The 16,236-nt window shown below is 41.0% G+C and overlaps 2 protein-coding genes across 2 annotated transcripts; one reads left to right on the top strand and one right to left on the bottom strand.

Moving 5' to 3' along the window:
• Positions 1-3,337: 3,337 nt before the first annotated feature.
• Positions 3,338-11,730, top strand: LOC138963520 (uncharacterized). Its single transcript, XM_070335397.1, has 4 exons — positions 3,338-3,897; positions 7,676-7,814; positions 9,481-9,701; positions 10,752-11,730. The coding sequence occupies exons 1-4, from the start codon at positions 3,840-3,842 to the stop codon at positions 10,826-10,828; spliced, it is 495 nt and encodes a 164-aa protein (XP_070191498.1). The 5' UTR covers positions 3,338-3,839; the 3' UTR covers positions 10,829-11,730.
• Positions 10,940-12,542, bottom strand: LOC138963724 (uncharacterized). Its single transcript, XM_070335573.1, has 2 exons — positions 11,892-12,542; positions 10,940-11,122 (listed from the first exon to the last, which is right to left on the bottom strand). The coding sequence occupies exons 1-2, from the start codon at positions 12,540-12,542 to the stop codon at positions 10,940-10,942; spliced, it is 834 nt and encodes a 277-aa protein (XP_070191674.1).
• Between the last annotated feature and the right edge of the window lie 3,694 nt (positions 12,543-16,236).

The following is a 16,236-nucleotide window of genomic DNA, read 5'->3' as shown; positions in this document are numbered from 1 at the left end:
CAGATCCATTGCACAAAAGCGAACATGGCAGATCGTTTGACGTTAAAGGCAGAGTTCTTCCCCAAAAAACAGTTGTGCATGATCACTATAATATATCTGCATACCGTTTTACATAGGATAACTCCAGTTGGACACGTTCTTACAACCTGACACCCTGACTTCATTATGTGCAGAATAAGAATATGTTAATGAACAATGAATTAATTTCAAGCAACTACTGTCAAACGGGGCTGGGCCGCTATTGCGCGGGTCCGCTATTGCGCGGGGCCGCTATTGCGCGAATCTAACCCTAACCCTAACCCTAACCCTAACCCTAACCCTAACCCTAAAGATTCGCGCAATAGCGGCCCCGCGCAATAGCGGCCCGCGCAATAGCGGGCCGACCCCCTGTCAAACAGCAAAATTAATTAGCCAAAACAAAATCTCAAAGAACGCAATCAGGATGTTGATTCTAGGTATGTGACGAAGTTGAAGGAAGGCCTGACCCCTTGGTAAAAGCCAGGTAAGATCTGATATCGTGAGCAGAACTATTTTCACGGGAAACACTGCACCTTTAAACTTTCACTGTCAGTTCTAAGCTCCACAAATGTACTCTCCAGACCTATTGTATTTCTGACAGTTATGTTTATCTCCCATATATATAAGTGCGAATCTGGGTCAATAATGTCAGTCGATTCATTTAAAAGACATATGTTACCATTGTCAATATTGTAACGGCCCCGTGAATCCTCACGTGAAAGTGTTTTGCGTATTGAGAATTTCTCTCGGCGAATTCTGAAGAAGATTTTTTCACTTGACAAAAAGTTGTGTTTTGTATTGAAATTTTTTCTGTGCGACATAAGCGTAGGAACTAATGTGTGACTCTTTTCTTTACTTTTGCGTCAGAAGGGGTAAACAGGGCCAAATATTCAAGAATCGAATTGAACTGACTGAGTGATTTATACACTTCTGCTGTCAGTTTGCGATTCAGATCGTAAATACCGTATTTAACCCAAGCATGTTTCACCAAGAACCAATATCACTTTGATGTTATCATATGTTGGTGTGAATGATCCTGTTAATTACTACATATATGGCTATTAAATTCGATACAAGTGTTCGTCCACTTGCACATACTAAAAGACCAATAACCAGTCTGAATTCCAGAAGTAATTTATTGTTGCTTTAATGATTATAGATTGACGACAATGTAAAATTAGTTTTGGCCCCAAAAAATTAAAACAATTTATTTACAGACAGCTATCAAGCGATTGTTTTCCGGTATGTGTCAAAACAAGAAGAGGTCCACCTAGGAGTATTTAAAAGCCAAGATGGGTATGCGATTTTTTTTTTCTTCAACATTTTTTATTCAGGCATGCATGAATTAATTGTCAAACAATTCAAGGTACATAAATATTTGACAAAACAACATGATACATAATTTATATGGCAGCTAATAATGCATTATATGGAGCCCATTTAAGGGTAAACTGATATTGTTTCATATGAATTCAGTTAAAAAACAAAGGAATACTGTACTCACCAATACAAGAACGGGACAAGACGGTACGAATTTTCGCTTATGGAAGCTTCATCAGGAAAAACAAGAACACAAAAGACAACAAAAAGCAGACGCAACACGGAACGAACAAGGTTTGAAAGAAAATGGAGGGGAAACACGCAAAAAAGGGAAGGAACTCTAGGAACGGAAATGAATGAAAGTGGAGAGAAGTGGTTGGATGATGTCATGGGCACAGGCATACTAGACTAAAAGTGGTACACATTCATGAATGTGTATCACTTTTAGTCTAGTATGCCTGTGCCCATGACATCATCCAACCACTTCTCTCCCCTTTCATTCATTTCCGTTCCTAGAGTTCCTTCCCTTTTTTGCGTGTTTCCCCTCCATTTTCTTTCAAACCTTGTTCGTTCCGTGTTGCGTCTGCTTTTTGTTGTCTTTTGTGTTCTTGTTGGCTCACGTAAGTGTAGCCTATGCGATCGTAACTTTGTCTGTCTGTGCGTGCGTGCGTATGTGCGTATGTGCGTATGTGCGTATGTGCGTGCGTGCGTGTGTATGTCTGTGGTAGAAACTCTAACATTTGAAGACGTCACATTACATTGACGTCACATTATGACGTAAGAGGGTTAGACGTCACGCGAAGGAAGTACTGAAAGTCTCGGTCATTATTATTTTGAGCGGGCCGAGACTAGTGTACATGCAGACAGACAGATCTAGATCTAGTGTCTCGCTTTCTTGCACAGTTTCACCTATGCTCTTTCTGTGTGTGTGTGTGTGTGTGTGTGTGTGTGTGTGTGTGTGTGTGTGTGTGTGTGTGTGTGTGTGTGTGTGTGTGTGTGTGTGTGTGTGTGTGTGTGTGTGTGTGTGTGTGTGTGTGTGTGTGTGTGTGTGTGTGTGTGTGTGTGTGACGGAGTGATTGAGTTTGTGTTACTGTTTGTCGATTTCTTACGTGAGCCTTGATGGCTTCGCCACTTGTTTTTCCTGATGAAGCTTCCATAAGCGAAAATTCGTACCGTCTTGTCCCGTTCTTGTATTGGTGAGTACAGTATTCCTTTGTTTTTTAACTTTGTTCATCTTACCACAGTCTCTTCGTTGTTTAGATTTCATATGAATACTGTAAACATATTGGTCAATTTTATGTAGATAAGATAATTCTTTCAAAAATACACGTAAACATGGTCTGATGTTATTGATTCTACATTTATAAACAAAAAATTTAGCGTTCAAGAGTATGAAATCAAAGCCTTGATCTGTCTTTATGTTACTGTCAAAACCAAAAAGTATCAAGTTATCAGTAAGGTTTAGTCTAATACAGTTGTCACATTTCCTTTTTAGAAATTGTTCAAACTCAGCCCAAAAGGTTCTGACATGTTGGCACTTGCATAAGTAATGGTAAATCGAATCTTTTTCAACTTTGCAAAAAATACATAAATTACTATTAACAACTTTCATTTCCTTAAGGACTGAGTTTGTTACAAGTATTCGGTTATTTATTTTTATCTGAAACCACTTCAATTTTGTTTCTTGAATTTTCCTAGTAACGTTAAATATTTTTGGCCATTCAACTGGTGTTTGTGTTAGTATTTTTTCCCAGTTTGTACGTATGCGTTTGGAATACAAGCTTTACCTATCAACACGTCGATTTTTCACATTCTGGTTCGCGCGAGAAAGAATTATTTGTTTGTTTGAGTGCGCGCGTATGCACAACACACACACACACACACACACACACACACACACACACACACACACACACACACACACACACACACACACACACACACACACACACACACACACACACACGTTTTTTGTGTGTTTTTTTAGGCAATACGGTAGGAACGTCAATGAGTAAGCGTTTGAAGTAACAACTTTTTTTTTACTGCTATACTTGAATTTGTACGCGCTAGGTAGATCATTTACTGAGAGTGGTTTTCCTTCTCTTCTACAGACCTGTGTGAGGGTAGCACTGAAATAGAGCTTGTACACCATCATTGCCAAGCAGCGTCCAAGCGTTCAATGTAACATCGCTATAGCCGGTATACAGCCACCACTGCTTGAAAAACACAGCATTTCTTCGTCTGCTGAGAACACGCCAAAATAGTGACTGCGGTGATTTATAGATGCTGAGAGAGCACTCAGAATTTCAAATGATAGCCAGCTTATGAGTGTTTCGGATGATTGACTTCTCGTTTAACCTTAATTACAATGGACGCTGAATAAGGAACGCGAAGATTGTTGATTCTGTGTAAGACATTGGGGGAACGATCATCTGTTAGACTTGATTGAGGTGATTTGTGGAAGCCTTGTTGCCGTTCTGCATATTGCATTCCACGCCAAAATGATTACACATCTTCCTACACTGTTACTGCTCTTCATGCTTGTTATTCTATTCATCGGTAAGTGTGCTGGATATGTTTCTTCTTTTCTTGGAGAGATATTTCGTATAAGCTTTCGTTATGAGGGGTGGGGGTGGGGGGTCGCCGTCGTCATCGTCGTTGTTGTTGTTGTCGTCGTTGTTGTTGTTGTCGTTGTCGTTGTTGTTTTTGTTGTTGTTGTTGTTGTTGTTGTCGGCATCGTCGTCGTTGTTGTTGTTCTTGTTCTTGTTCTTGTTTTTTTTTTCTTCTTCTTCTTCTTCTTCTTTTTCTTCTTCTTCTTCTTCTTCTTCTTCTTCTTCTTCTTCTGTTTCTTCTTCTTGTCGTCGTCGTCGTCGTCGTCGCCGTTGTTGGTCTCGTTGTTGGTCTCGTTGATGGTCTCGTTGATAATGGATTTTTTTTTTAATTTGCCAAGCACATCATGTGGGACGTTTAATAAATACCACTGATTGTTACAATATTCCTTATAACCTGTTATAAAAGTGTTTGAACTACAATGGACATTTCTCTTTTTTTTAAACTTTTTTTAAATTCGTTAATATCCTTTTAATGCGTATGTGTTGTTGGAATATGTGTTGGAGAGACATATGTATACGTATAACCATCAATCAAAAGATACAATGGCTAACATTTTCATAAAATATGTTTGTCTGACATCTAAACATAATAACATCACATATACCGGTACACTTAACAAAATCTATGTAGGCCTACCGTTATCTTATAACATCCTGATCGTATTGAATTTTTAGAAAACCCGGCATCGTTTCTTCACATAGGTAAACCACACCTAAAGCCTATCTTACCCCCGATCACTCGCACCCCCAGTCACACGCACACTCATATAATTATATGCATCCCCAAAGACAGATACACGCATTCTCGTCCGTCCGCTCCCTCCCACCCCCCTCATACATAATATTCACAAACGTCACATATCACTTCACCTCATCTCGACTTATACAATACTCACAATCTTCTAATGTACATTTCATTTTCCAATATACTATTCAAATCGTATCTATCACCATACTTATATTTACTAATACACATTTTTGCAATCAAAATAATGTGATTAATTACCTTATTATTTTGGCATATATTACTAGGTTGATAACCAAACAAAACATCGTGTTCTGAAAGGTGCACATTTAATCCTGTATTTCTAAAAATATAATGGACAACATTTTCCCAAAAGCTCGTCAACTTCTCACACTGCAAAAAAAAAAGTGTTCAACATAATCAATGTGTTTACAAAATGTACATAATTTTGTTTCTCTAATTTTCATTTTATTTAATAATATATTTGTGGGATAAATATTATGTAATATTTTCCATTGTAACAATCTTAATCTTTCTTCTTTTGTACATTCGCTTGCTAACAGCCAATAACTGTGATCTAGTTTAACCTGATATTTATGTAACCAAAATGTAACAGCGCAAGGCTCGCTCGCTTTAGACTGGACTATCAGCATGCGAAACTTTCTCGCGGAGGGGTTAATGATCACAGGGTTCCGCGTGTCAAGGTCATTATTGTGTTCGCCTGCTCGCGGGCTGGCTGTGTTTTTGCGAAATGCAAGCGCTCGCACAGCTGTCTTAATTGCGCCGTACTCAAAAAATCTAGAGGGACTGTATCATGTCTTTGTGCACAGCTGGTTAAAAGGAATCATATCTCCGTGGAATCATATCTCCGTTAACCCAAATATCTTTCACCGTATCTAAGTACGCTTCGATCCACTTTTTAAAATATAAACTTTTATTTTTATAAACCACATTTATATTGTTCCACAAACATTGATCGCCAAAGCGATCTTCTCTCTCAAAAATCAATGCTTTATTATGAATCCATTTTAAGAGAACTTCTTTCCGAAAGTTTGATCAAATGCATTCAATACCTTGGAACAGTTTTAGCGGTGTTGTGGCTTTAAAACAAAGTAAATTTCTTTTAATACCACCTTCTTCCACCACATTACACAATACATTTCGTTTAATTTTTTCAAAGGCTTTTGTATTTGAATACTTCCTTTTCCAGAGAAACCTGAACAAAATAGTATTCAACTTATCGAGAACTTTAACAGGGGCAAGAAGTGCCTGCATAACGTAAACAAATTGTGGAACTAAGAAGGACTTAATAATACATAATTTGCTGTTTATACTTAAATTTCTTCTTGACAATCTGCAAACGATTTGTTCAACTTTTTCAAGTCTTTTGGACCAATTTTCCATAATTTCAGAGGCCGGGATGTCATTTTTAAAAATAATTCCCATAATTTTAACCTGGGTATTCCATTTAATATCGCAATATTTCTCTTGACAGTTTTTACGCGATCCCAACCACATTGCTTCCGTTTTACTTTTATTTAATTTTAAGCGAGATATATTGGAGAAATCATCAATGATTTTCAAAACCGTTTCCATGTCGTTTTTATCTTGAAGTAAAACAGTTATGTCATCGGCGTACATAGCGAGTTTCAAGATACGAGATGTTTGTTCTGCAAAACATACATCTGGTAAGGCAAATCCTTTAATATTGGGGTGACTTCGGATTTTGATTGCTAATAATTCTACAGCAAGCACGAAGGCCAAAGGTGAGAGGGGACATCCCTGACGAATTCCGGAATTCACACTTATTTCTTCCGAAATCCAACCCATATAATTTATGCAACTCGTGGTGTTTGTCAATAAAACTTTAATCCATTTTACACATTTTTCGCCAAAACCAAGGACCAGACCACATAGTCTTTTGAGATGGAATCGTAGGCTCGGGCGTAGTCAAGGGCAAGTAATATACCGGGTTGATTTCTTTCATTAGCGTAATTAATGACATCATCAATTAATCTAATCAAGTTACTTGCCTTTCTTCCCTTGATAAATCCTGTCTGATCTTCTGACACGAGGTCAGAAATAACACCAGATAAGCGCTGCGATAAACATTTTGCCAGCATTTTATAATCTGTATTGGTTACAGATATAGGCCTCCATATCTCTCGGCAAATCTTTACCCTTATGAATCAAAGTGATAACTGCTCTGTTCTGAGTATCTGCCAATTCACCAACTCTAAATGTGACCCTCCACCACGAAATGAGTCGCATGTCACCTCGCGCGGTTCTGCGCAAGGCTTGATATAAGTCCGGAGAGTGCATGGTAACAGCGTGAGGGTCACCTTAGTCACAGGCTTATAACTCAACCAGTTTTTGCTCTTTTCTAAAACGGTTTTCACCACTGGATAGAGCATAAAAAACTCTTTAGGAAAATGTAAAAATATGAAAATCATGCAAAGGTGACATGCGACTCATGCCGTGGTGGAGGGTCACAAATGCACTTTGAAGGGAATTAACCACCATAATTTTTACTTTAGACCAAATATTTTTCATGAAACTTGTAGTCAATCCGTCTAAACCTGGTGACGAACCATTCTTTAATAAATACAGCGCTGGACATTTTCTTCTTTTCTTGGAGAGCTATTTCTTATAACCTCTCGTTATGAGGGGTGGGGGTCGCCGTCGTCGTTGTTGTTGTTGTTGTTGTTGTTGTTGTTGTTGTTGTTGTTGTTGTTGTTGTTGTTGATCATGTTGTTGACTATATGTTGTTGCTGTTAATGCAGTAGCAGGTCTGCACATAAGTTGATATGGAAGAACGTGAAAATCTCCACCCTTAACCCACCAGGCGTATTTGAGGCCGACGTCTTTACTTCAAATTGTCTGACAAAAAGTAAGCACGTGAAATGTAGAAGTAAACGAAAGCAATAACACAAAGAAACACAATAACACAAAAAAACAAATCTATTTATCTTGGTTTCAGATAGTGAAGGGGCCCAACAAACGACAACGCCTTATAATGTAGTCGTGAATATAATAAAAACCACGCCAACTACTCCGGACACAACGACGACAGCCGAACCTCCCTCTCAACAACCCAGCAATTCGTCGTCTTCCGGCGGGTAAGTGATTTGTGTGTGTGTGTGTGTGTGTGTGTGTGTGTGTGTGTGTGTGTGTGTGTGTGTGTGTGTGTGTGTGTGTGTGTGCGTGTGTGTGTGTGTGTGTGTGTGTATGTGTGTGTGTGTGTGTGTGTGTCTGTGTGTGTGTGTCTGTGTGTGTGTGTGTGTGTGTGTGTGTGTGTGTGTGTGTGTGTGTGTGTGTGTGTGTTTAATTTGAGTGTGAATTCCAAAGTGGATACTTTGTTAACTGTGTTTATCCAACGTACGTGAAGGAGGCCAATCATGTCATGAAAGTATCTTTCAATTCACACGTGGTGATATCATTTAAATGAGGTCGGGTCAAACTAGTCTTGCAGGGTCCTGCAAAGCTCAAGCTGGGGACACTTTTGCGCTTGTTGTTTTCCCTCGAAGAATGTTTTGGACGAACACGTCACGCTAAACAATCTCGTTTTGCTTTGACACCAAAGATTGTTCGAGACTTTGGAAGAAATTCAAACGGCAGAAATTAATATGTAAGCGCCTAGGGCTATATCTAGATTAGGCGCATAAAAATGATCACAATAATAATAATAATAATAATAAGCGTCTTCAACTTGGACATTTGGGTACACTACATTGGGGTGTGCACGTTAAAGATCCCACAATTGACAAAAGGGTCTTTCCTGGCAAAATTGTATAGGCATAGATAAAAATGTCCACCAAAATACCCGTGTGACTTGGAATAATAGGCCGTGAAAAGTAGAATATGCGCCGAAATGGCTGCAATCTGCTGGCCGATGTGAATGCGTGATGTATTGTGTAAAAAAATTCCATCTCTCACGGCATAAATAAATCCCTGCGCCTTGAATATGTGCGCGAAATAAATTGCATAAAAATTTTTTAAATTAAAATAAAAAAAAATCCCTGCGCTTAGAACTGTACCCACGGAATACGCGCGATAATAAGCCTCGTATTGATTGATTGATTGATTTGTTGGCGGGTGCCTTTTTTAAATTGTTTTTCTATTTATATCTGTTGAGAGGCTCTTGGAACAGCCGTTTACCGTAGGATTGACGCCACAAAAGTACCCTCATTCTTCGTATGAGTACTCTATTCTTTTCTTTCTTTCTTGGTCTTTCTTTTTCCTTTAAAGTCTCCACTTGCCTTTTATTTCCCTGCATGCTCTGTTTGTTCCCTGCATTGTCTTCTGCTTGTCCTTCATCTAGGGCGGGGATGTAGCTCAGTCGGTAGCGCGCTGGATTTGTATCCAGTTGGCCTCTGTCAGCGTGAGTTCGTCCCCACGTTCGGTGAGAGATTTATTTCTCCGAGTCAACTTTGTGTGCAGACTCTCCTTGGTGTCCGAACACCCTCGTGTGTACACGCAAGCACAAGACCAAGTGCGCACGAAAAAGATCCTGTAATCCATGTCAGAGTTCGGTGGGTTATAGAAACACGAAAATACCCAGCATGCTTCCTCCGAAAGCGGCGTATGGCTGCCTAAATGGCGGGGTAAAAACGGTCATACACGTAAAAGCCGTGGGAGTTTCAGCCCATGAACGAACAAACAAACAAAAAAAATCCTTCATCTGTCCCTGATTGTGGTGTTTACTTTTTGTTTAATTTAATTTTGTATCTGTTCCTTTGTCTTCTTCTTCCGTCTTTTCTCCATGCCATTTCATTTCATGTTCAGACTGTCGACGACCGGTAAAGTTGTTGTGGGCGCCCTGTGTGCTGTCATCGCTGTGATGGCCATCGTTATGGTCGTCATGTTCTGCTATTTCAAGAACGCGGGCAAGGTTGGAACGTCCGGTGCGGGCAACACTGGGAATACCCCTGCGACCAACCCCGCTAATTACACCTACGACTCGCCCCGGCCCGTTGTTGAACCCAAACATGTCACGTTTGACGCAAGTAAGTACTGACACCATATACCGATTTAACAAGTGAACGAACTATCACTCAGACACACATGTACGCACGCGTGCACGTACGCACACACACACATGAACACACGTATGAATGCACGCATGCACGCACGCACACACACACACACACACACACACACACACACACACACACACACCCACGCACGCACACACACACAGTGCATGCATGTACGCATGCATGTACGCACGCACACACAAATGTACGCACGCACGCACACATACACAACACACACACACACACCCACACACACACACACACACACACACGCACGCACGCACGCACACACACAGTGCATGCATGTACGCATGCATGTACGCACGCACACACAAATGTACGCACGCACGCACGCACACATACACAACACACACACACACACACACACACACACACACACACACACACACACACACCCTAACACACTCACACCCTAACACATACACAATCCTTAATTCCAGGGATCAAAGGTTTCGATTGACTGTTTGTCCCCAGGGCCCCGGGTGTTTAATCTGCTATTACAACAAACATATATTTTTCACGCAGAAACATGTATCCCGAAAATAAGTACGAATGAATAAAAATGTCAAGAAAGATTAACTCAAAAAGAAATAAGAATTATCATCTGCATAATCAATATGTCGGGTCAAGGAAAACACTGAACTTCTACAAATATTGCGGAAGGACAAATATCAAACATGTACAGTCAGAAATAACGTTTACTGATTTACTTTTTGCGAACATGCGCAATACTCATTTCCTGTAATGAACTTCATCTCCTATGCCATCACTTCTACACAACTTTCGTCCTCGAAATATTGAAAAAAACATGTTTCTTGATGGATGGGCAACTTCTGATTAACTTACCCTGAGTTTTAATAGTTCATGTCTTAAATACTTTGAAAAACACACAGAACTATTTTTGAAAACAAAACCAATTATGATACATGCAGTAATAATAACAGAACATATTACCAACAGACTCACTTTTCCAACATTGCAAACTGGGTTTTTTTTCAGACGCATCAAACCCACCTCCGTACAACAGGTTTGTCAACGTCATGGACCAGAGTATGCGCAAAATGGTGGACTTCTGAGGTCACGTTTAGTCCGTCAGCAGCTCCGATTGTACTCCATCCAGTCTCTCGCGGTGCCGAGATGACCGCCTTGCTTGACAACACTGCTCCATCCCTTGGAATCAGTTCGGCTCACTGTCTACTTTTCTGTTTCTTGTGTTGCTGTTCCTTGTCCTTGTCCTTGTCCTTGTCCTTGTCCTTGTCCTTGTTCTTGTCCTTGTCCTTGTCCTTGTCCTTGTCCTTGTCCTTGTTCTTGTCCTTGTCCTTGTCCTTGTCCTTGTCCTTGTCCCGGCGTGTTCTCACGCCGCCCCGCACCTGCGCTCACAGCTCCATCCACATCTGAATTTCGTTCCGCTGCCAGACTTACCGATTTTACAGACGCACCAGGGAGGGATGTCGGGTCGCTGTTGTAGGCTGCGGAAGATGACACTGCATTTCTGCTCACAATCTACTGTGGCTGTGTTGCAAGGGACAGGACCATCCCTCCACTTAGACAAATACCAAACATCAACTGCTTGGGAGCTTCATCTGCGCAGTTGGTTGTTCGTAAGAATTCTTCTTTATCTCGATCGCCTTTACACTTGGAGTCCATTCGTATGAATCAATATAGCAGATTGACACTACTGGTGTACACTACATTGGGGTATGCACGTTAAAGATCCCACGATTGACAAAAGGGTCTTTCCTGGCAAAATTGTATAGGCATAGATAAAATGTGTCCACCAAATACCCGTGTGACTTGGAATAACAGGCCGTAAAAAGTAAATATTCGCCGTAATGGCTTGAGATTTACTGGCCGATGTGAATGCGTGATGTATTGTGTAAACAATTCCATCTCACACGGCAGAAATTAATATGTAAATCGCCGTGAGCTCTTGTGAGAAGGGGCGATTAATAAATGTCCATTATTATTATTATTATTATTATTTAAGGAATGTATCCCCCCCCCCCCCCCTCCCCAAAAAAAAGCGAATACGTGCTCTGCTCAGAAAGCATTGAGGCTGTTGATTGTTGGTACGTGTCCCACTGGAGAGATGTTGATTGTTGGTACGTGTCCAAATGGAGAGATGTTGATTGTTGGTACGTGTCCCACTGGAGAGATGTTGATTGTTGGTACGTGTCCCACTGGAGAGATGTTGATTGTTGGTACGTGTCCCACTGGAGAGATGTTGATTGTTGGTACGTGTCCCACTGGAGAGATGTTGATTGTTGGTACGTGTCCCACTGGAGAGATGTTGATTGTTGGTACGTGTCCCACTGGAGAGATGTTGATTGTTGGTACGTGTCCCACTGGAGAGATGTTGATTGTTGGTACGTGTCCCACTGGAGAGATGTTGATTGTTGGTACGTGTCCCACTGGAGAGATGTTGATTGTTGGTACGTGTCCCACTGGAGAGATGTTGATTGTTGGTACGTGTCCCACTGGAGAGATGTTGATTGTTGGTACGTGTCCCACTGGAGAGATGTTGATTGTTGGTACGTGTCCCACTGGAGAGATGTTGATTGTTGGTACGTGTCCCACTGGAGAGATGTTGATTGTTGGTACGTGTCCCACTGGAGAGATGTTGATTGTTGGTACGTGTCCCACTGGAGAGATGTTGATTGTTGGTACGTGTCCCACTGGAGAGATGTTGATTGTTGGTACGTGTCCCACTGGAGAGATGTTGATTGTTGGTACGTGTCCCACTGGAGAGATGTTGATTGTTGGTACGTGTCCAAATGGAGAGATGTTCATATCCTGAGAGCCGGAGGAGACATAAGATAGCGGGGAGAACTGTCCTGACGGCAAGGACTGCGCTGTCAAAGCTGAGCGGCCAAAATAATGAAGGAGAGAGTGAGAATGTGTCTGTTACTTTCTGTCAACAGTGCAGCTCACAGCCTTCGTTTTGCGTTTTTGTTGCAGCTGAGTGCATTTACAGTTCAAAAATCCTCCTATGGTAGTAAAACAAACCCAAAACTACCCAACGACGACATCTGTGAAGCTCGACAGTTTTTTGTTCACGCGAGTGCATAAATTAACCTAGTTATTACGTGGTGTTTGGTCGGAGTTCGATTCAACTGAGTGATTCCGGCCTCCATTTTGTTTTACACAAACTCATGATGATGTCTGACATAGTTTGCTACTAGTGACGTGTCTTTTTGTGCATGATGTGGTGACCTGATCTAAATTTAGATCCAAAAATAGGTCAAGACCAGCCGGGTCCGAGTACGAAATTAATTCGTAAAAAAAATCGCAGTTCTTGACTCTTTGGGTGCAAGTCAATGAAACTTGGTAGTTCTTCTAACGGATAGCTGCCTGAGGTATGACTAAAAGCCCCAAGGGATCCGTGCACCTGGATTTGACAAGTTCAGTACCTTTAAGTTACTTTCTAAAACTGTCCATGTCTCTTGGCCGAAAACAAAGCGAGTCAATTGAAACGCATGTTTAGCATGATTCATTGTGTGACCATGTTTGTGAAAACGCTCCCAGATGGCTATGAAAGTTATTCGATGAGGTTCGGGGTTTGAAATAAAGGTACCATGCAGCAAGACTGTCTTTGCTTTGCAGAAACCTAGTATTCTGAAAGAACAACAGTTGTCGCAGGCATGATTCGATGGAAAGTGAACTCTTGTGTGAGAATTGGTCATTTCCCTTGACTCGATATTGTCAGGTACAAAGGCCGCTGGGTCCCTGGTGGCGCAACTGACGTAAGCCGGTGTAACACGAGAAAATTACTCCCACGGGAGTTTTACTCCGGAGTAAACATTTCGTACGAAAATGTTACTCCCTTAGCGAAAAAACTACTCCCCCATAACACGAGAAAATAACTTCCAACGACAGGTGTGTTCCGAGTCAACATTTCGGTCGAAAATGTTACCACCCTGACGAATAGATAACGAATAAATTATTCCACCCTGACACGAGCAATTTACTGCCCACACCAGGTGTACGCAACTTTTACTCCCCTGTCCCCTGTTAGTCTTGGTAGTGGAAGGGGTGGAGGGAGGGTAGCGCGACATTTGTTTGCGCGAGATCACATATTAGCATTATCCCTTCGTCCGCATCCCATTTTCGTGTACGAGATTTTTACTCGAAGTAAAAAAATTAGGGAGTCAACATTTCGTGGAGGGAGTAATTTTGTCGTACCTTGGGGAGTTCTTTTCTCGCACGAAAGGTGTACTCGGAGTAAGAATTTCGTTCGAAATTTTTACTCCGGAGTAAATTGTTCGTCGAGTAAAAAGTTCGTGTTACACCGGCTCAACACTATTTTGAAACTTTAAGCACTCACAGAAGAGAAGCAGCGCCCTGATGCTTACTCGCTCACTTTGATTTCATTAATTAGCATAGTTTAAGTGTAACAGTTATTTTCGAGCCAATTTTGCCAAATGCGTCTAAATTACGGTACAATCGATTCTACATAAGCTCACGTACTTCAAATCAGTCAAATTTGCCAGAAACTCCTCCAATACGGTCAGATCAATATTATCCCCAGAGACCGTAAACATAAATTTAATACAGTAAAATGGTATCCCCTTAACTCAGTCGAGCAGTATCGGATCATATGATTAGATAGATTTTGAGAATTTTCATTGAAAAGATAGAGCCTGCTCAAAGGAAAGAATTGTTGATACAAGACTGCAGACACCCTATAGCTATCAGTAACATGTGAAGATTGTGTTGGGTTGTCTTCCTTTGAAATATTCTACACAGTCAATGATAACACAAAATGAGTGTACTATTTTGCTTAACAATTTGGATTTGTTTATGTTTGTAATCAATGGTGATTGTACATGATTTCTTCCCCTCATTAAGTTACACATCTTCTTCCAGCGGTTTAGACTTTACAGTGTTTCTGTGTATGAGTATGTGTGAGTGGCAGTGTGTAAATGTGTGTGTGTGTGTGTGTGTGTGTGTGTGTGTGTGTGTGTGTGTGTGTGTGTGTGTGTGTGTGTGTGAGTGTGTGTGTGTGTGTGTGTTTACGTTCGAGCGTGCGTGCGTGTTTACGTGCGTGCGTGCGTGCTTGCATGATATCTGATATGTCCGGGTGCCACGTTTTCTTTGTGCTGGATTATCTTAAATGGTGTTTTGAGCTCCTGCTGAAGTAAGTTGCGGTATCTCATTATAAAATGTGTAAATCACATTCTTTTCTGTGCGCTCCATGTTATAAGTGCGGTTTCATTCTTTCTCTCATAGAGGTATTTATTTCAATTTCTCTCCTTGTGCAAGGGTCGATTGATCTGGTGTTAGATATATTTATATGTCGCACTGCATAAACAAGAGTGTATGCACATATACTCTTAGCCTCTATATATACTTAATCAAATGACTTTGCGGTGTATCACCGCTTTTAATAGTTCGCTCTTTATGTCGTGCGTATCACCGCTCGTTAGTTCGTTTCTCTCTTGTTGTGGGTTTGTGTTTTTTTTCTTTTTTTCTTTCTTTCTGTTGACATTATTTGAAAAATGACTTTCTTCAAATTCACTTGTGGAAGTTAATCATAACAAAACTCAACATTCGCACAAACAGCAATCAGGTTGTTTATTATTGATATGTTACCGAGCCTGGAGCTGAGGTACACGACGCGAAATTGGGTGCCATCCACATGGGTGGTACGCAGTCACGAGGTGGGATTGGTTTGGATTGAGATTTGTTGTGATTTCAACCAGTCAGACCGCGCGACTTAATCCATACCTGTAGGATGGCACCCACTTTCGCTCCGTTGCTCTCACCCCATGTGCCAAAGCCTGAGCAAATCTGAGACAATAAGCAAAACCATTCTCAAGCGAAGGACTGCGCCTTTAGAAGGGAAGAAATTTGCCTTAAGCCTGTCTTACACTGTGCCGAATATCCTTACGAATATGAAAATGTTGTATTCGGCCAAAAAAGAGACGAATGGACAGGAAAAAACAGAGAAAAATTGAAGGCTTACGAATCCTTGCGAATGTCATACGAATGGTTGCGACTACTTGCGAATGTCTACCGATCATTGCGATTGTATACGAATCCATATACGGATCTATTACGAACGTTGCGAGTGGCCTTGCGAGTGGTGCGAGTGCTTGCAAACCTTTTACGAATAAAACGAGTATGCAATTCGCATTGTTCGTAATGTTGCTCTTACACTCTGGCGAATTGCCCTTGCGAATAGAATTCGCAAATAACTCGTAATGATCGGGACATGGTCGCAAGACATTCGGAAATGTTCTTAACCACTCGCCACCATTCGTCTCTGTTTGCGAACATTAGCAACATGCTCCTAATATTCGCAAGGAAGTCATATTCTGAATGTTTCGCAACGTACTCTTAAGTATTCGCAAACCATTCGTAATCATCGTAAAGGTATGCGTAGCGCTCGCAAGCATTCGTACGGATTTTATTCGTGCATATTTTGCCAACATCTTGCGAATGGTTGCGAATTCATTACGAATTTCTCAGGATTTTTTTTACC

This window comes from Littorina saxatilis, linkage group LG4 (assembly GCF_037325665.1).
Source record: "Littorina saxatilis isolate snail1 linkage group LG4, US_GU_Lsax_2.0, whole genome shotgun sequence".
Lineage (NCBI taxonomy): Eukaryota > Metazoa > Mollusca > Gastropoda > Littorinimorpha > Littorinidae > Littorina > Littorina saxatilis.
The sequence above is the reverse complement of the archived record's forward strand: the minus strand, read 5'-3'. Positions and strand labels throughout refer to the sequence as shown.